This window comes from Canis lupus, chromosome 35 (genome assembly GCF_011100685.1).
Source record: "Canis lupus familiaris isolate Mischka breed German Shepherd chromosome 35, alternate assembly UU_Cfam_GSD_1.0, whole genome shotgun sequence".
Lineage (NCBI taxonomy): Eukaryota > Metazoa > Chordata > Mammalia > Carnivora > Canidae > Canis > Canis lupus.
This window is the reverse complement of record NC_049256.1, coordinates 2,001,790-2,021,800: the sequence shown is the minus strand read 5'-3', so window position 1 is coordinate 2,021,800 and position 20,011 is coordinate 2,001,790. Positions and strand designations below refer to the sequence as shown.

Sequence of the window (20,011 nt, the reverse complement as noted above, 5' to 3'; positions counted from 1 at the left end):
GGGGAGCCCGCAATTCCGGCAGTGGCTGCGCGGGAAGCATCACACTCCAGGCCCTTCGTGGACGTGTCCGAGCGCTCAGCCGATGGCCCAGGGACTCCTCCTGTAAACGTGTCCACATGTCTTTTTGGTTCAAGAAAATACTGTACTTTGCAGACCAGGTGTTCCGGCTGCGGGTACAGAGGGCCACGGCCGTGCCTCCTTTCCCGGCGTGCGTGGGGCCTGCGGGATGTGCAGGGACCCGCCTGCGGTGGACGCACGTCCCCACGAGCCCGGGAAGGCCACCCCTCCCAGGGGCTCCGCTGGGGCCGGGACCCTGAGGATCGGGCGCGAACTCGGCGACGCCGGGCCCTCGGCCTCTGCTTCGAAGGCATCAGGACGGGACACTTTCAGCGACGCGTGGATCACGGGAGTGAGACAGCTTTTCAGACATTTAATGAGGTAGCTGAGGTCAAACGCCCGGTCCACAGCGTACACAGAGGTGCTTACTAGATGCACAGGCATTTTAAAACGTGTTTCCAATGCAGACCTGACCCAGTGCCTAAGGAGTGCGCGTCCTCCCGCGCCCTGGGGTGCGTGCAAGTGCCGCCTGAGGCCCCCGGCGCCGCAAGGCCCGAGAGCGACCCCGGGTACAGGCCGGGCACTGGGGCACCCCGGGGGCCTGCTCGAGGCAGCGGAGCCCAGACACCCGCCCGCGGTTGGGGCGATGCTCGGAGCTCCGCGCCACATCGGGCACCCGGACCAGCTGCACCACCGACGCTCTGCGGCCTGTCCCCTCCCGGTCACAGGCTGCCCCGGCTGCACAGCCCTGGACTACGGGGTCCTGGCTGGTGGGAGAGGAGGGGAGCCCGAGCCCGGCAGCGCGGACGTGGTGACTGCTCCAGCAACGGGCACACTCGGGGCTCCCACGGGCACAGGTGCATGGGGAGTGCACGGGGGTGGGGCCCAGGCAGGGCAGGAGCAGGCTGGGGCCTGGGGGTGTGGGGCTGGGCTCTGGGTCATGGTCATGGGCTGCGTAGGCCTGGGGGTGTGGGGCTGGGCCCTGGGTGACAGTCGTGGGGCTGCCATGGGCCTGGGGGTGCAGGGCTAGGCTATGGGCATCGGTCGCAGGGCTGCCGTGGGCCTGAGGGTGCAGGGCTGGGCTCTGGGTGACGGTCGCGGGGCTGCCATGGGCCTGGGGGTGCAGGGCTGGGCTCTGGGTGACGGTCGCGGGGCTGCCATGGGCCTGGGGGTGCAGGGCTGGGCCCTAGGCATCGGTCGCGGGGCTGCCGTGGGCCTGGGGGCGCGGGCTCTGCAGGCCCCACCGCCGCGCGCCGGCCCGGGGCTCCAGCCGCCCCTGCTCCTTGTATTTCCGCAGAATGCTTCTGGCTTCCTCGACATCCCGCAAGGGGCTCTCTCCGTATTCTTCCTTCAGCCACTGCCGGAACTGGAGGAGTGGGAAGAAAACCGAACTGTCACACGCACGCGGACACACGCACCCGCACACCTGCACTTTGTAGATTTTTACTGGGTACTTAAGAGTCAGACTTTGCCACACGCATCAACAAAAATCTCGCCTGAGGACACGAGAGCAAGCCAGAGCCAGGAGTGGTGCCCGACCCAAAGGGACACGGTCAGAAGTGAACACGGGGCCCGAAGAAGGTCAAGTAACATCATGCAGCTGCAGCTGGCGCACAAGGGCCGCTGATGACCGCGATGACCGGTGATGACTTGATGCAAGTGGGGCAGGGGCCGCTGATGACTAACTGGGATGCAAGTGGGGCACCCTGGGAGCAGGTGTGCTCTGGGGACCTCTCCAACGCGGCCCCCACGACTCTGGGCGCGTACAGAAAGACTGAGGCACCTTCCCGGGAGCTGTCGCTCACACCACCAACGTCCCCTGAGCACGGTTACCTGGTGGACTTCATGCTTCTCAAATTCCTGGAGTTGTCTCTGGAAGCCCAGGTTGGGGTTGGCACAGGACCTGCCCGCACGCACGGTGTGCAGGGCGTCCTCCCAGCCAAGGTCGGTGACGGTCATGACGTACGCGATCACCAGGGTCACGCTCCTGGAGACGCCGGCCAGGCTGCAAGGGCCAAAAGAACCCACAGGGCAAAAGGGATTTCAGTCCACGGGTCTATCTCCCGACTCAGCGAGAGCGGGGCATTTTGTGACTCTCACTTTAGAAGGTCCTCCTGGCCTGGCTTCTGCGCGGCCAGCGAGCCAGGAGATCACTCAGACACGGGGGAGCCTCTCTCCGTTTTGTCACCCTAGAATCCCAGGCATGAGTGTCTGTGGCAGCCTCATCACTGACAGATTTCCTACTGCCCGCGGCTTTGCACACTTCAGTTCTAGGATCCTCTATGGGCCCCTCTTCTGATAGCCCCCATTGCCCTGGATAGAAAAAAATACCTAAAGCACCCCAAGGAATGTGAAGGGGCTGGGAACCCTGCAATGCATCTATTTATAACCTGCAGCACTTTAGAAGCCTCATGGTTTTGGTTGGGTTTTTTTTTGTTTTTTGTTTTTTGTTTTTCTGGGTTTCTTAGATAAAAGAAGACTAGATCTATAACTGAAAACCCACCCAATAGAGAAGCTCTTATGAAATAGTTTGTGTTCTTCTTGAAACAACTGAGCAGGGCACAAGAGAGGGCACATTCCACGTGCTCTGGGACGTGGGGTCCGTAACGGTTAATTATATCCCGCAGGCTGAGTAAGGGGCCAATTTTAAATGCATATGCAAATTAACGTGGTCACAGAAGGCTGTGCTGCGTCAGATTTAGAGTGTTCTAGCAACGGTTTAGGATGGGGAAGTTTAGCAGATTTCTCATTTTTAGAAAAGCCTATCTTCAGATTTATATAACCATATGAAATACAGATTCCTAGAATATCAGGGCTACACATCTTCAAACGATAATTTTAATAATAATAATAAAACAACCGCTCTCTGCATCAGGTCGTGGCTCTTCATTAGGCATTTATGTCAGAAATACTGAGGGAGTTTTAAAAAATACATCCTCTTTGACTGCAAACCTGAGGTTCTAATTCACCAGGAGCCACAGAAGCCCAGACACGGGATTCCAGAAATCCCCTTACATGGCTCCACCTGCACCCCCACAAAGTGCTTTAAAGCAAATGCTCATGAATATCATAAAATCCACAATTTGTTACGTTGTCCTACTCTTTTCAAAAGTAAATAACTAAAAAAAAAAAAAAAAAGAAATAACTAAATAAATCACACAATGTCAAGAACTGCGTGAAACTACCAAACACCATTTTTCTCTAAAGCAATCAAACTATCTATTGCCCCTGCTCTCCCTACAGGCCCTCGGAACAGTTTTCACGAGTGGCTCTTCTAGATATCATGCGCTGGATCACCTCTGTCGTGACAGGATCGTTACCAGCTTCAGCAGCAACTCAGCCCGGGAGATATCACTTTACATTTTCAAAGAGCTTTCCCTGAAATGGTATCTTCTTTGAGGAAATTCAAAAGATTAAGCTTTAAATATATGTATTTCACAACATAATATTGTCTTTAAAAAAATCTGATTATAGCTGACACATAATTTACATTAACTTCAGGTGTTCAACACCGTGGTTCCACAAGTTTTACATTACACCGTGCTCGCCCTCAGCGCAGCTGCCATCTGCCACCGTACAACGCTGTTACCGTACCACCGACTGTACTCCCTACGCGGACTTACTCATTCCATAACTGGAAGCCTACATCTCCCGCTACCCTACCCCCATTTTCCCCATCCTCTTATCCCCCCCAACCATATGGCGACCATCGGTTTGTTCTCTGCATGTACAGGTCTGGTTCTGCCTTTTGTTTTTATTGTTGTTGTTTTGCCTTTTGGTTTTTTGTTTGTTTATTCATGTGTTTTGTGTTTTAGATGTCATAGGTAAGTGAAATCAAATGGTATTTGCTTTCTGATGTATTTCACTTAGCAGAATACCTCTAGATCTATCCGTGTTGCTGTAAATGGCAAGATCTTTTTTTTTTTTTTTTTTGTAGCTGAGTAATATTCAAAATGGAGTTTTACTCCATACAGAGAGGGAACACGCTCGGCCTGCAGAGCTCTGGCTTCAGGATGTTGGCCGCTGCTTCCTTCGACATATTAGTTAAGTGATGAGCATGAGCACCAGTGGTAATGGGCATTTCTTAACGTATACAATTTGTCAAATCGCCATAAGATACACCTGAAACTAATGCCAACTGTATCTCACTTTAAAAAAGGAGAAAAAATAAGTGGGAAATATCAGAAAGGGTGACAGAACATAAAGACTCCTAACTCTGGGAAACGAACTAGGGGTGGTGGAAGGGGAGGTGGGCGGGGGTGGGGGTGACTGGGTGATGGGCACTGAGGGAGGCACTTGACGGGATGAGCACTGGGTGTTATTCTATATGTTGGCAAATTGAACACCAATAAAAAATAAATTTATTTAAAAAAATTTTTAAATGAAAAAAATAGAATATGAGTGCTAACGTTCAGTGAAAGCTTACCATGTGCCAAGGACAGTGCAAAGAACTGTATGTGCATTGCCCCTGGGTGAGGTGTGTAGGAAGAGCTGTCTCTGCACTGCGTATGTGCTCACATCCTCATGACGTATAGCTCAGTGCGGGTGGAGAGCTGCACGTAAACTCTTCGTTCTAAGAGTCTATTCAGATCTTTTCAAAGCAAAGTACTAAGCTAAACATACACAAAAGCCCCAATCTGTGAATGGAGAAGAAAGGGTCATTCAGGTGTTGTGCTGATGCCACCTAAACACCCATACAAGTGACCAAAACCCTCCGGGAAGAAACAGTGACTGAAAGGGCACTGACGTGGCAGGGATGAGCCCACAAAATCTGTGCCCTCCCCAGGAGGCTGCTCTGAGGACCTCAATCATAGACACGGGCTAGAAAAGAGGATCCTGTGATCCAGTAGCCTCGACAGTCCCCACAGAAAATCCTAAGTGAAAACGAAAAAAAAAAATCATAGTGTTCTCTTCCATCAAACAGGCAGGGGTGGGACGAGGGGCGCGCTCACGAGCCGAGGGCGCACGGGGCCGTTAGGAGGTGGCGTGAACAGTCCCGGCTCGGGGCCCGGGTGCGGGCCAGGCCGAGCGGAGCCCGGAGCCACGCGCAGGACACGCGTACGTACCAGTGTACGAGGCAGCCCTCGCCCCGGAGTCGGCACTCGTGAATGAACTTAATACTTTCTTTGAAATGTCTTGTCCTGTGGGAGGAGAAAAAAGAGAGAAGTGACCTCTCTCTACTTTACTCAACGTATGATGAAAAGAAAAATCCGCCTGAGGTTTCTTGAAAAGGTCTCCGAGTCCTGCGGCTTCCAACCCGTGGTCACGCTGCCCGAGGCTGGAGCTGCCTCAGCTTTAGAGTCTGTCACACGCTGCGCCGAGGCCTGGGCAGGGCTGCCCGCCTTCTGGAATTTTCTGAATTTCTCTGCGAGGAATCCCTAATCACAGAGTGGTCACTGACTGCTGGGCGGAGGGGGGGGATTCTGCGCAGCCCGGGGGCCGGCTGGGCCCGACGGCTCGGGTGCATCCCTGAGGCCCTGGGGTTTGCACGTCGGCCGAGCGGGGAGCAGCCACGGCCACGCCAGCAACGGAGGTGACCATGCCACATGGGCTCACCAGCGCTGGACGGGCAGGCTTCGGTGACCCGCAGGCCCCACGCACCTGCCAGCAGCCGCCCCGGAGCTGCCCCAGGGCCGCGAGCCAACAGGAAACACGCTTCAACCCTGCTCGGCCACCCGCGCGTGTGACCCGGGGCTGGGCGCCAGGCCGCTCGGACGCCGGGGATGCGCGGGCCCACTCCACGAGCAGCCCGGGGCGCACACTCACCTTCTGCTCCCGGAACCGACGAAGTGACCCCGGGCGCCGCGAGTCCCCCCACGGTGGTGACAGAGGAGCCCCAAGCACCGGTCCCGAACGGGAGCCCGGGTGGCCCGGGGAGCGGGGCCCGCGCGGCGGGAGGGACGGCTCGGCGGCCACAGCTTCCCAACCAGCAGACCGCGGTGCCCTCCTGCGACTCCGAGCCCTGAACCCGCGGCAGGTCGGAGGCAGCGGGGGCGTCAGGACGTCCGTCCCCCTCAGACTCTGGCCACGGGGGGCGGGGCGCTCGGGGAAAGGTTTCCCCTCCTGATAGAAAGAAAACTCTGTCTCGGCCTCAGGTTTCCTGCGAGGAACCTGGACGTAAGCGTCACGCCTGCGGCCGAATCAGTTGCCCGTGAGCCAGACACGACAGCCCCGAGGGCAGTAGGTGCAACGGGAGCCCCCAGTGTCCTGGCCCAGGCCCGAGGACCCTTGCCCACGACCGGGAACACCAGCAAGCAGGGCCCCGCTCCCCCCAGCCCGGTGCCGTCTGCGGGGTGACAGCAAACACCGGGACAGCCGGGGAAAATGGGCGAGTGGCGCCGAGGGCCACGCTCCATCTCAGCTCCGGTCCTCACGTCGAGCTGCGCCCCGGTGTGGAAGGACACACAGTGTGGGAGGACACGCACCGGGAAGGACAAACAACCTGCAGATGAACGACTCGGCAGGCCCAGGCGCCGGCGGCTCGGCAGGCTCTGGCAAGGCGACGGCAGACGAGGCCTGACCGAGCCCCGGGCGTGGGGACCACCTCCCCTCTCTGGCTTTTCCACCAAACCACACGCGCCGTGACACCTGCGCCCTAAGTGCCGTCGGGGCCCCTGGGGCCCACGTGCAGCGCTGTCCCCCGGGCCAGAGCGCATGGGCGCGGGGTCAGCAGGGCGGCCGTGGGCCTGCGGAGCCGGGGCTGTGGTGTGGAGGGCCCGGGAGCCCGGGAGGTGCTCCCCCCGCGGCCCCGCGGCCCGTCCCCTCCGTCAGGGCGGCAGCCGCATGGCCCGGGCTGGGCCGAGGGACGGTGGGGCCCCCACGGCCCCTGACTCCCAGACACAGGGCACGAGGCCGCAGCAGGCAGCCGAGCCTAGAGACGCCGCCTCCAGGTAGAGCCGTGTGCGGCAGGGCCGGGGCTGCTTCCAGGGAAGCCGATGACACAGGCCCGGTCCGGCTGCCTCCTCCTCGGCAGGAAATACCCGCGGGCCGCCCGGTTGCCCAACGCGGCGCAAGGCAGAAGCCACTCCCAGGCGCCAGCCCACCACAGCCTGTTTCAATGAGCGCAGGTTCCCCATTCCTGCTCCCGCTCTGCCCCTGCCCTTCCGCACGGAGGGCGAGCGGGGGGCTCTGGGGGCGACGCCCGCGGGGCTCCTCCGGCTGCACCTGTCCCGCCTCCCCGGCTGCGCGGGTGGGAAGAGGGGCCGCAGGGCACACCCGTCCCCGCCCGTCCCCGCCCGCCCCTCCTGCAGAGCCCCCGCCTCCCTGCACTCTAACCCGACGTCCCCGGCCGTCGGCGAGGGCACGGAAGGGATGCGGGTGGCATCTGGCAAAGGCCAGCCGCGGTGCCCACGGCCTGAGCTTGTTCCCAGACTGCAAATCTGGAGGCCGTGACCTGCCCTGTGGGACCAGGGGAGGCCCTGTGCGAGGAGGACTCCGCACGTCTGAGCAGGGACCCAGGGGCCCGGGGGCCTGGCCACCTGCCTTCGGGGTGGCCGCGCTTACCCCAAGGCCAGCACATCCCACCAGGCCGTGCTGACAGCGAGGGCCGGGAGACCCCGACACAGACGTGTGTGTACGCCTGTGTGCGTGTGCAGGCGCGCCCATGTGTTGCACACGAAGGCAAGGAAGGAAGGACAGGAAAGGCAAAGCACTCTTAGATTTTTAACTCCTGAGAAAGGAACGCTTAAAGGTTAAAAAAAAAACATCGGGTGGGATGTGACACCTGAGCCAGGGAGCCTGGGCTCTGGAAGGCGGGTTCGGATCACACCGCTGCCTCCCCTGGGCGGACTCGGCAGGCCCCAGGCCCCCCCAGCACCGGGAAGCCTCACCTCCCCCGGGAGGCAGGAGGGCCCACGCAGCACGAAGCGGGCGCCGGTGTACACGTCCACGTCAACGACTTCCCACCCTTTATATTTCCCACACTTGAACATTTTTCTTTTTTTAATCGGGGGAAATTAAAGCACACACGTGGTGTGTATTGTGCTTTCCACTTTGCCACATAGGGTCACTGTAGAAACAAACCCAACAAAACCTGCTTTCTCCTCCATTGTCACATCCTTTCACAAGGAACAGCTGAATGCTGGCAGAACAAGGAGGACACCGTGCAAGGCCAAAAAGTAGGTGAGCTCTGATGAGACACTCAGTGGACCTTTCCTGCCTATTTCTACGGGCTGCAAGGTCCTCGGGAGGCACGTGTGAGCGTGTGCACGTGTGTGTGTGTGCACATGCTCAAGTGAGGACCCATCTGTCTGGAAATAGGATCACAGCTGCAAGGGCCTCTACCTCCAAGGGTCTACCTCCAAGGGCCCACCTCCAAGTGTCTACCTCCAAGGGTCTACCTCCAAGGGCCCACCTCCAAGAGTCTACCTCCAAGGGTCTACCTCCAAGGGCCTACCTCCAAGGGTCTACCTCCAAGGGCCCACCTCCAAGGGTCTACCTCCAAGGGCCCACCTCCAAGAGTCTACCTCCAAGGGCCCACCTCCAAGGGTCTACCTCCAAGGGCCTACCTCCAAGGGTCTACCTCCAAGGGCCCACCTCCAAGGGTCTACCTCCAAGGGTCTACCTCCAAGGGCCCACCTCCAAGGGCCTACCTCCAAGGGTCTACCTCCAAGGGCCCACCTCCAAGGGCCCACCTCCAAGGGTCTACCTCCAAGGGCCTACCTCCAAGGGTCTACCTCCAAGGGTCTACCTCCAAGGGCCTACCTCCAAGGGTCTACCTCCAAGAGCCTACCTCCAAGGGTCTACCTCCAAGGGCCCACCTCCAAGAGTCTACCTCCAAGGGCCCACCTCCAAGGGTCTACCTCCAAGGGCCCACCTCCAAGGGTCTACCTCCAAGGGCCTACCTCCAAGGGTCTACTTCCAAGGGCCCACCTCCAAGGGTCTACCTCCAAGGGCCCACCTCCAAGGGTCTACCTCCAAGGGCCCACCTCCAAGGGTCTACCTCCAAGGGCCTACCTCCAAGGGTCTACCTCCAAGGGCCCACCTCCAAGGGTCTACCTCCAAGGATCTACCTCCAAGGGCCCACCTCCAAGGGCCTACCTCCAAGGGTCTACCTCCAAGGGCCCACCTCCAAGGGCCCACCTCCAAGGGTCTACCTCCAAGGGTCTACCTCCAAGGGCCCACCTCCAAGGGTCTACCTCCAAGGGCCCACCTCCAAGGGCTTACCTCCAAGGGTCTACCTCCAAGGGCCCACCTCCAAGGACCTACCTCCAAGGGTCTACCTCCAAGAGCCCACCTCCAAGGGTCTACCTCCAAGGGCCCACCTCCAAGGGTCTACCTCTAAGGGTCTACCTCCAAGGGCCCACCTCCAAGGGCCTACCTCCAAGGGCCTACCTCCAAGGGCCTACCTCCAAGGGTCTACCTCCAAGGGCCCACCTCCAAGGGCCCACCTCCAAGGGTCTACCTCCAAGAGTCTACCTCCAAGGGCCTACCTCCAAGGGTCTACCTCCAAGGGTTTACCTCCAAGGGCCTACCTCCAAGGGTCTACCTCATTTTGATCTTGCAAAATTGCTTTCTAATGATTAAAGCAAAGAAAATTGATCTTGCAAAATCGCTTTTTAATGATTAAAGCAAAGAAAACCGTAAATGAGAGAAAGAGCAAGCTGGATGTACAGAAGGCATCAGCTAAACGGAAGAAATCATGCCCAGAAAGACAGAGAGAGAGAGAATAAAACAAGGAGGTTTTACTGATACTTTAAATATAAGGTCACTGTATTGCTAATACCTCTTCTCCCCACAAAACCTCAAGAAATGTAGAGATCTGCTCGGCACTAAAACCACTGAACATTACAAAGGCTCGTTTCTACCCACTCCACAGCACAGATCAGCCTCTCCTGGACTCGACCGAAGAATATTTTTTTTTAAAAGCCCAGTTATTCCCTTAACAACGTCTAAAATACAAAATACCAATCTAATCAATATTAGAATAAGAATGAATACGTGAGCTACCGTACATCCGGTAATTCACCCTCAAAACACATCGATACTCCTTTCCTCGGACAGACAACAAATATAACCTTATTTTTGGAAATGCCGAGAGCTCATTAAAGGCACTTTCACTTATTGAAGCTAATACTACAACAATTGTATGTGGTACATATTTTACAGATGAGAAAAGTGAGGTTAACGTGACTTGTGCAAGAACGTAGAGAGAGAAAGCAAAAGCAAGTGTTTCTAAAAGCCTGACTTCACCGGCTCACCTCATATCAGCCAGAGAACACGTAGCGTGTGCACTTGATATAAACTCCAGGATGCCTCTAATTGTGACAAATCATGCAAAACACACCAGCCTGGGTCTGTGGTGTTCGTATGGCTCTGAGAACTTGAACTTTCACATTTCCTGACTTTGAAAGGCAAGGTGGTTGGGGGAAATGAGCTAAAATTTTCAGCGTGTTAATGTTATCTCAACGAGGTTTCTGCATTTTAAGTTCCTGGAAGATCAGAGGGGGAGTTTGTGAGGATTAAAGCCAAGACAGAAAAATTGACCTTTCTGGGCAGTTTACAGCCATTGAACACCAAGTGAAAGCAGTTGGTTTCAAAGATCACAAACCTCGTACTGAGCAGACTTGGCAAGAATTCCTGTTGGCGTAAGGATCAACGGGGAATGATTTGAGATATGAGCCCTTAAAATGTAAGCTGGAAATAACTAAAAATCTGTAAGTTTAAAAGAGTGACGCACGTTCTCTAGAATTTATTTTGTCATTAAATATAAGAATGCTCAGGCATCAGGAATTAAAAGTGGCTAAAGGACCACTGGTTCTACTAGTCCGAGTTACCCAGAGCATCGATTGCAAGTGACAGACGTGGTTTCTCTTGCTTTTGTCAGCCAGGGCATTAAGAGTATTTGTCTCTTAAAGGACAAAAAAAAAAAAAAAAAAAAAGAGTGTCTCTTGACCGTCTACACTGGTTGATGGTACAGAAAGTGGAGGTTCACGTCAGCCTATGTGTTCCTGATGTTTGGTGCATGCTATCACGCACAGGCTACCTGAAGTGCGATGGGTCATATAAACCGAGTCACGTATTAGCCACTTGCCAATGGCTGAGAATCTCCTTCTATCATGAAGGATGCTCACTGTTAAGAGGCATGTTATGCATGAGAGACCCCTAACTCTGGGAAACGAACTAGGGGTGATGGAAGGGGAGGAGGGCAGGGGTTGGGGGTGAATGGGTGACGGGCACTGAGGGGGGCACTTGACGGGATGAGCACTGGGTGTTATGCTATATGTTGGCAAATTGAACACCAATAAAAAATAAATTTATAAAAAAAAGATGCGCGTTATGTTTCCAATAAAACGTCTGCAGCAGGTAAAGAGAAACTCAAGCTACTTCGGGGTTTGATCCGTAATATACACAGTATACTCATATTCCAAACTCAATTCCACGATTTCCGTTTGCTTCAGTAGAGCAAGAAATATTTATGAAATCACGGACGTTCCTGCGCCCCAATCCTTATGTATGCATGAGATGTGCTTTACGAATGGATTCAGACTAAAACTTTCCTTAAAGGATCACGTGCGTGCCTACAAGCATAACTCCCCACAGGAGCCTGCCAGCGTTTCTGCCTTTCGATGGAGTTATGGTCTTGACTTTACTTTCTAAATGAATTTTTTTTAAGATTTTATTTACTTTTTTTAAATAAATTTATTTTTTTATTGGTGTTCAATTTGTCAACATAAAATAACACCCAGTGCTCATTCATTTGGGGAATATAAAAAAATAGTGAAAGGGAATAAAGGGGAAAGGAGAAAAAATAAGTGGGAAATATCAGAAAAGGAGACAGAACATGAGAGACTACTAACTCTGGGAAGCGAACTGGGGGTGGTGGAAGGGGAGGAGGGCGGGGGGGGGGTGGGGGCGACTGGGTGATTTTATTTATTTTAATCATAAGAGACGCACAGAGAGAGGCGGAGACAGAAGCAGGCTCCCTGAGGGGAGGCTGATGCAGGACTTGATCCCAGGACCCCAGGAGCCTTGACCTTATTTTCCAGCTGAAAGAGAGGTCGTGCTGCTGTGGGACTTCACTCAAAATAGCAGCAGTGGCTCATTCTCCTCAATTTCTTTCTGTCGTCAGCCTCACTATAACCACCTACTGGAATCCCCACACTACGCTTTCACCAAGATGTGAGGGAAGGCAAATCACACATCTTAACGAGGCCCCTGCACATATTTGGGTTGGGAGAAAACAAATTCAAATCTCATGGGCTAGTTGCCTGGACCCAAGGTGACCGTGTTTGGATTGCTTTTGCCAAAAGATCTGAACTGACCCATGAGACGCTGCAACTTGGGACAAACAGCTGCTACATCGCCTATCACTCTGGCCTTTCCATGTAAGCAAATATCCCAAATCTTCCACGGAAATGGGCCTCCTGAACACCCAAACTTATTATTTCAACTGTCTCCTGTCGTCACTCTCAACGCACATTAATGCACTTTGAAGAGAGTAAAAGTATACTCTTATTTTCTTTTTTTTTTTATACTCTTATTTTCAAAAGTGCTTCATGTTCATAGGGAACACTCTCCTATATGTGATCTGATCTCCAAAAGTCCTGAAGGCAGGCATTTTTTATTTTATTTATTTATTTATTTATTTATTTATTTATTTATTAATAATAAATTTATTTTTTATTGGTGCTCAATTTGCCAACATATAGCATAACACCCAGTGCTCATCCCGTCAAGTGCCCCCCTCAGTGCCCATCACCCATTCACCCCCACCCCCCACCCTCCTCCCCTTCCACCACCCCTAGTTCGTTTCCCAGAATTAGGACTCTTCATGTTCTGTCTCCCTTTCTGATATTTCCTACCCATTTTTTAATGAGGGAACCGAAGTTCAGGTGGGTTTAAATGACTTGCCGAAGGTAGATGCGGCAAGTTCCCAAGTTAAGGTATTTAACATCAAGGTCGACTGCTTCCTTGTTTATATAGCGCAGGACTGCTCAGCGCTCATTCTTCTTTTGCTAAGTCAGTCGTTGTACTGGACACCAAGCCTGGCACTTGGCTCTTGGCAAAGCTGAAAAAATCCCAGAGGCAATCAAGTCTGCGTGGCCACCTTCCCTGACAGCAAACGCCCAGAATGTGGTACGATCTGATTCCTCCAAAGAGGCATTGACAAGTTCAACAGTATCTTAGAATTTCAGTTTGAGATAAGAGCAAAGCAACCGTTCTAAAAATAGCCACCAAAACACGGGCAGAAGATTGCTGTGAAAGGCAGTGGCTCACTTCCTTCCGTATACACCATGCCCTTCCAACCACTTCTGTTTCTTGACACGACTAGTAACCAAGGAAGTCCTCTGGTGCTTCTTCTCCTCCTAGACCCAGGCTACTACTGTTTTCCTCGTAATCCTACTGAAATCTTTCCCCTACCATCCTCAATCTTACAGACTGATGACTTTTTCTGTGAAATATGGAGAGTCAACGTGAAAAACGGGCCTTGCATAGAACGTACCTGTCCTGCTTCCAACCTACCCCCACCCTTTCCTGGTCTAACCCTATACCACCTACCCCCTGTCCCCTACCACACCCCCCACATCCTTCCCCACTTCAATCCATCTGACTCTAGCCCCATTTTTTTTTTCCAAACAGGTTTTCTCACAAAATTGTTGCATAATCTGTGATTTCACTGCTCTCCAGCAATGGAAATTCAAAATTGCCTCATGTTCCAACAGTCGATAGTTTTCAGAGATGCTGGACAATGAGGAAACTAAACGTAAGATTCTGTGGCCTGTAATTCCCATAGGTAGGATTTGTGGGCAACCGAGGTTAAGAAGCGTGAAGGGTGAATCCTGACAAGTCTGCAGACTCCCAAATTCACAAACGCCACCATAGCTTAAAACTTCCCTGATGAGATGCAGTAACAGATCATTCTAGCAAGGTCGTTGTGTCTGACGTGCAATGGAAGCCCAAGGCCGGCCCGGAGCAGCAGCCGGCGTCCAGGGTATGCACCGAACGGCTCAGTACTTTATTCCTGCCCCAGCTTCTCAGCCTTGCAAGGCTCAAATCCACGCCTCAGTAAGACTTTACCCCATATCATGGTCTTTCTAGGTCACTTCTGGACCCAGAGTCCAGAGTGTTAAAGCTGTGACTGCCGTGGGTCTCCAAAGCCCAGTCCCGGTTCTGCTAAAGCCTGACCCCACGGGCCTCCGTACCATTGCTGTGTTCCGGAAAGGACGGCAGTTATGAATTTCTCTTTATAAGGATATCAGAGGTGCACTCAGCTGTGCGGAGACAGAGGACTGAAGCTTCCTAAGCCAGAGAGACCTATTCATTCAACTCAAACAGGTTTTAGAAGTATGCTTTCCCATTTCGTGGCCACTAGTCCCAGGCAGCTGCTGAGCACTTAAAAGGAAGCCGGTCCAAACTGAGACGTGCTCTAAGTATAAAAAAACAGATTTTGAAGACATGATATGAAAAAAAGGATGTAAAAAAAAAACCCTCAGTTTTGTTTTATATGGGGCACATGTTGAAATGACAGTATTTTGGATGCATTGGGTTAAATAAAACATATTACTAAAATTATCATCATCACCTCTACCTTTTTACTCTTTTTCAAGTTGGCTTCTACAACATTTAAAATTACTTGCATGGCTTATGTTGGTGGTTCATACTCTATTTCTACTGGACACTGCTGCCCTAGACAAAACCCATTCGCTTCTTTAAGGTTTTGCTTCTAGAGAGAGGATGAACATGCCAGAGGTTTGGCTTACATCATCCTTTTTATTTTTTTTTATTATTTATTTATTTATTTATTTATTTACTTATTTATTTATTTTTACTTACAAATTTATTTTTTATTGGTGTTCAATTTGCCAGCATATAGAATAACACCCAGTGCTTTTTAAAAATTAGGCTCATCCTGTACACATCCCCTCAGTCAGTGTTGTCTAGATGAAGGACGGGCAAACAAAAAGTGTGTCTCCAGCTGCAGTTCTGCCTAAGTTGGCAGCACAGACTCGCACATGGCATCAAGGGGCCCACTGGTTCTGATGACTCCATGGCCCTTTCCTTATTTGACCTTACTGTCCTTTATTCATTTTTAATATCTCCGAAAAATATAGGAAAAAAAAAAACAACTTACAGGTTCTGAGATGGTGAATCCGCTGCTGGAATGCACAGGTATTTAACTCCCTGTAGAATGATAAAATAATAAAATAAAATAAAATAAAATAAAATAAAATAAAATAATAAAATAAAAAATAAAAGATGATACTTAGTGGAGAAAACAATTTAAAGGAACTATTTACTCAGGTCAAAAAATAAAAAGTAAAAAGGAGAAGTTTTTCACTCATCCTTTGTTGCCAAGGAACCGGGAAAAAACTCTTTAATTAAGGTTCCTGGTTATTTTCCGTGACCACGCATACAGATATTCATGCTCTGGCTTGCAAACGGCTTGTAGGTTTAGATAGGGTTTATCAAAAAAGTTAAATAACTGAGTGCTTTCCAGTAAGTGCCAACAAGTTTCAAAACTATCCCCTCAGATGCTTGTTTACATATTCAACACTTTAAAAATCTATTTCACTTAAGATCCTGAGTGGCCAAAAAGGAAGCACTGTTAGTAAAAACCTTAACACGATGACTAAAAATTATCGTGTTATTAGAGTTTTCAATATCAAATTTAATAATTGGAGAGTTACAACTTCACTGATGCATTAATAGGAACTTTACACACTCAAAGTACTTTATTTTGCTTGCTCTTCAAAAGAGTAAAGGTCTGTGTACCGAACTAATACATTTTTTTAAAGGATGGCCTGATTTGAAAACAAAAATGAACTTTATATAGGGCTCCATAAAAATTTGTAAAAAAAAAAAAGTCTGTGTAAATGCATGCTACAAAAACCCATGATAAATTTAAGATTTTATTTATCGACAGAGAGAGAGAGAGCACAAGCAGGAGGAGCAGCGGAGGGGGAAGGGGAAGCAGCCCTCCCGCCCCCCCTCACCCAGCGGGGACCCCGGGATCACCACCCCAGCCCGAAGGCAGACGCTTAACCAGTGGAGCCACCCAGGTGCCCCTCTAGACACCTGGCTGTTGGGGGGCACCTGAATGGCTCAGTCAGTTAAGTGTCTGACATCTCCGGTTGTGACCTCAGGGTCCTGGGATGCAGCCCCGTGCTGGGCTCCCACTAACCAGGGACTCTACTTGTCCCTCTGTCCCTCCCCCCGCCCATGGCCTGTGCCCTCTCAGGTAAAGAAATAATTAAAAAAAAAAAAAAAAGCCTGGCTGTTTTTACTTCAGAGGGATTTAAACTGTAGTTCCAAAGGTCTTCGATGTCATATAAAATACAAAATCTAGAAATCTCTGCAACCTCTGTAAAAGAATGTGGTTCTGTGAGGACTCAGATGAACCATTTTTAAAGCCCCTCCTCCTTTGACAGCCTAAGCTCCTAGGGTCTTGCTGCCACGTCATGGATAATAAGTAGGAGAGGAAACACAAGAAACCCTGAAAAAATAACCAACCTAAGAGAGTAAATGACGGGGAAATATACAGACATATAGAAACTATCATGAGTCCCTCGGCAAATAAAGTCATAAAATAACTTTGCTAGAATTATTTGGGTTTTTGGCAGTTGATCATTAAAATTTTAAGGTCAATTCTTATCGTGATCATTAAAATTTAAAGGTTAATTCCTATCGTGAGGCATTTCTGTGTGGTATGTACTAATGTGGTCTTGTAAGGAACAGCTACACTTGTGGCTGCCCTGAACCCTTTGGACCTCCACATTTTGGTAATTCCTGACATTGTGAATCCTACTTTTCCAACACAGAATCCGTATAAACAACATTTCTCAACCTCCTTTGCTTTTAGGGTGTAGACTCGGGACCTAGTTTCATCACCTGACACGCCTCACTGGGGTGGATTTGGAAACAGGACATGGGAAGAGTCAGATGGGTAACGAGCACCTGCTTGGAGGCGCAGGTGGCAGCAGAGGCAGGTGGTTCTGGGGGCAGACGTGGCAGCGGCTCTCACCACTTGTGCGATGTGGTCTCAGTGCTGCTCTTTAACTTCAGCCGAAAGCCTGTTTCTCTAGCTCTTCTGGGAGACCTTGAGGTCTCAGCTATCTCTGAACAAACCCCTCCCTGCTTGAACTGGCGCAGAGTGCAATCGGCTGTCCGTAACTAAGAGTCCCCTCCCTGTCCCCCAGGATTATAAGAAGTCAGGAAAAAAAAAAAGACATTTTTCCTGCTTAATTCACATGCATGTATTTTTTCTCCAGCTTTGCGCCAATCATTACGTCTTCCAACAAAGGCTCTTGAGGAAGATGGGTTTCACCACTGCTTGTCCACGTGAGAATACTTCGCCTGAGCCAAACAGCCTCGCGCGTGCCCAGGGTAAAGTCCAGAGAGAAGCGTCCCTCATCCGGCCTTCACCTCGCCGTCCCTAACTGCCTCCTTCCGTCTCGGCCTTGAGCTGGGCTCGGGGCACTGTGCTCTGCTGGGACTATCGAGGAATATTGTCTGAGGTCCTAACGCGCCTCCAGGGAGGTATTAAGGCAGTGATTTAAAAGCAAAGGAAATGGAAAAGGAAACGATACTGTAAAAATAAGTAATTTCACTCCGTCCCTCCATCAAGGCCAAGCCAGCCTATCGGTCTAGATACACGAACTGATAATTTCATATATCAGTCGTTGGAATGACTCATTTACTTTTCTCGTTTACTCTCAAGTGAGAGTTGGCCATGGATCAGACCCAGAAGCTTATGAAATCCGTTCCTCCCACACACTTCCTCCAACCTCTTTTAGACCAGTACTTCCAGGAGGATGGGAAGGATTCTCAGATTTCCACCTTCCCTTCACCGTGCCCGTCAGCCTGAGCAGCCTCAATCAGTCAAGGATGCCGAGGTGGGTCTCCTCTCACAGGGGATAAAAACACCTGCCTGTCGTGCATGCTGACAGCCACTTAATTCTAACAGAATCTAAAATCAGCTGATCATATGATGGGAGGAAAGAGAAAAAAAACAAAAACAAAAACAAAGGAAAGGAAGACAATAGACAGAAAGGGAGGCTAAATAGCCCTAAGCTTATTAAAGGCATTGACCATAAATGTCAACAGCAGTGTGACTGGAAGGCACTTCACTTCCTTCAGGTGCTCCCTGAGTGGGAGTCACAGTCCCCTTTTTGGTGCCTTATGCAAAAAAAAAAAAAAAAAAAAAAAAAAGGGATGATGGCAGGAGCAAAATGCAAGAACATGGCAGAGGGTCTCTCCCTCCACGCCCGGAGATGGTGAGGAGGCAACTCTTGGCCATGCGGGGCCCCTCACCCTCACTAACTGGAATGGGCATGCGGCAGCTACAGCTTCCCATCTGTGAAGCTTCTAAGGAGGAACAAAGTAGCTCTCAGCCACAAGTTTGGGGATCCCCTACTGTTAAGGAAGGACAGAGAAAATATAAAACACAACATCATGTTCTCTCAAAAGTAGACCAGCAATAACAACAATAACCTGGGCACGTAGGAACACTAAATATCTGTTGAACAAGCTGAAAACCAGTGAACGTGAAGATCACACTATAGAACAAGCGCAGGGGCAGAAAAATACCATAAAGTGCCCATGCCTTAACCCGGGGACCGTTAACGACAAGGGGGCTGAGCTAACCACGCCGTAGGAGGGGCACACTGCATGCACATGCCCCACACATCGCTCTCCTGCCCGTCCACACCAAGGGGACGTGGGTAAGAATCAGCTCACCGTGATCTACAATAAGAAGGGAACAAACTATGCAAATACGGTAAAGAAAAGACTCAAAACTGCCCCAAAGTTTCAGCTGCTCGCCGCCCAAGAACGTCTATTTATCTTGGCTTAGTCATTAACAAAGCATGAAAAGTCTATCTCTTGGAGGCCACAGGCTGCAGAACACAGAGTACCTGAAAAAGTCTTGAGATGCCTGCACATGTGTACAATTCATGGCAGTTAATTACTAATTCAGAAAGCAACAAGAGTGCTGACAGCACTAGGGACCTCGGTGCTACAGGCTGGATAGACTTGAAAGTATCCTAGCATTAATGGATTTCCCCCCAAAAGACCATTCTCTAATGTTGAGCTTTGTAGAGACAGAGACACGGGGTAGGATGTGTTTAGCTAAATTACAGAAAGCATAGCAGATGAAGCAAAAAAAAAAAAAAAAAAAAAAAAAAGTAACATCTCATTCTAGAGCAAAATTCTAGAACGCTCTGAAAAATTCCCAAGTAATAATAATAACACAGAGGGCAGGTAGGTGCGGGAATGGGTGAAATAGGTGAAGGGGGTGAAAAAGAACAGTTGTCATGACGAGCACTGAGTAATGTATAGAGTTGTTGGATCACTATATTGTGCACCTGAAACTAATATAACACTGGGTGGTAACGATACTGGAATTAAAAAAAGAATAACAGCAATGTTTCTATTACTATAGCATTTGCTATGTGATATTTACTCCTACATATTACGTCTACAACTAAAAAAAAAAAACCCATAAAACTAAAACTATCTTCTTCTTTGAAATATAATTATTAAATACATAAAATTCAATGTTTTCCATGTTGTTTCAAAAAAATAAAAAATGATTGGTGAAAGGCCAATTAGCATTAAACTTCCACAGAGCTGGTAAGTGTCAAGTTGCACATTTTCAATTTAGGCGCCTGGCCCGAGAATATCAAACCCAGTTTAGTTAAGGGAAACGGGCTCAGCCTACGCTTTAAGATTGTCATGATTTCTAGGAGGGACAAAGCAAATGCAGTGATTTCCTTTGACTACGTGGCATTTTTGAACGGCCTAGGGCATCCCGAGAATGCTATTAATACTGATAAAATGAATTGAAAGTGGATAATGCTAGAAACCAAAATTATGAATATGGAAACTAAACTTCACTGAATTAAAAAAATGAAAATTAAAACACATTTTACCCATCATGTTAGCAAAGATGCAGATTGTTAAGGTATCCAAGGAAATAGCATTTTTTTTTTGCCTTGTAAATTACTATAACCTT

At 50.4% G+C, this 20,011-nt stretch overlaps 1 protein-coding gene across 3 annotated transcripts in view; it reads right to left on the bottom strand.

The window, feature by feature from the left end:
• Positions 1 to 401: 401 nt before the first annotated feature.
• The window catches only part of DUSP22 (dual specificity phosphatase 22), a 55,870-nt gene continuing 36,260 nt past the window's right edge, over positions 402 to 20,011 (bottom strand). For 2 of the 3 annotated variants that reach the window (XM_038583997.1, XM_038583998.1), the window contains 4 exons: positions 15,131 to 15,180; positions 5,124 to 5,198; positions 1,891 to 2,062; positions 402 to 1,423 (listed from right to left, as the gene is read on the bottom strand). In XM_038583997.1, the coding sequence (XP_038439925.1) occupies positions 1,244 to 1,423; positions 1,891 to 2,062; positions 5,124 to 5,198; positions 15,131 to 15,180 (477 nt within the window). In that variant the 3' untranslated portion in view covers positions 402 to 1,243. The remainder of the gene's footprint in view (positions 1,424 to 1,890; positions 2,063 to 5,123; positions 5,199 to 15,130; positions 15,181 to 20,011) is intronic. The other variant, XM_038583999.1, reaches the window with a different exon arrangement.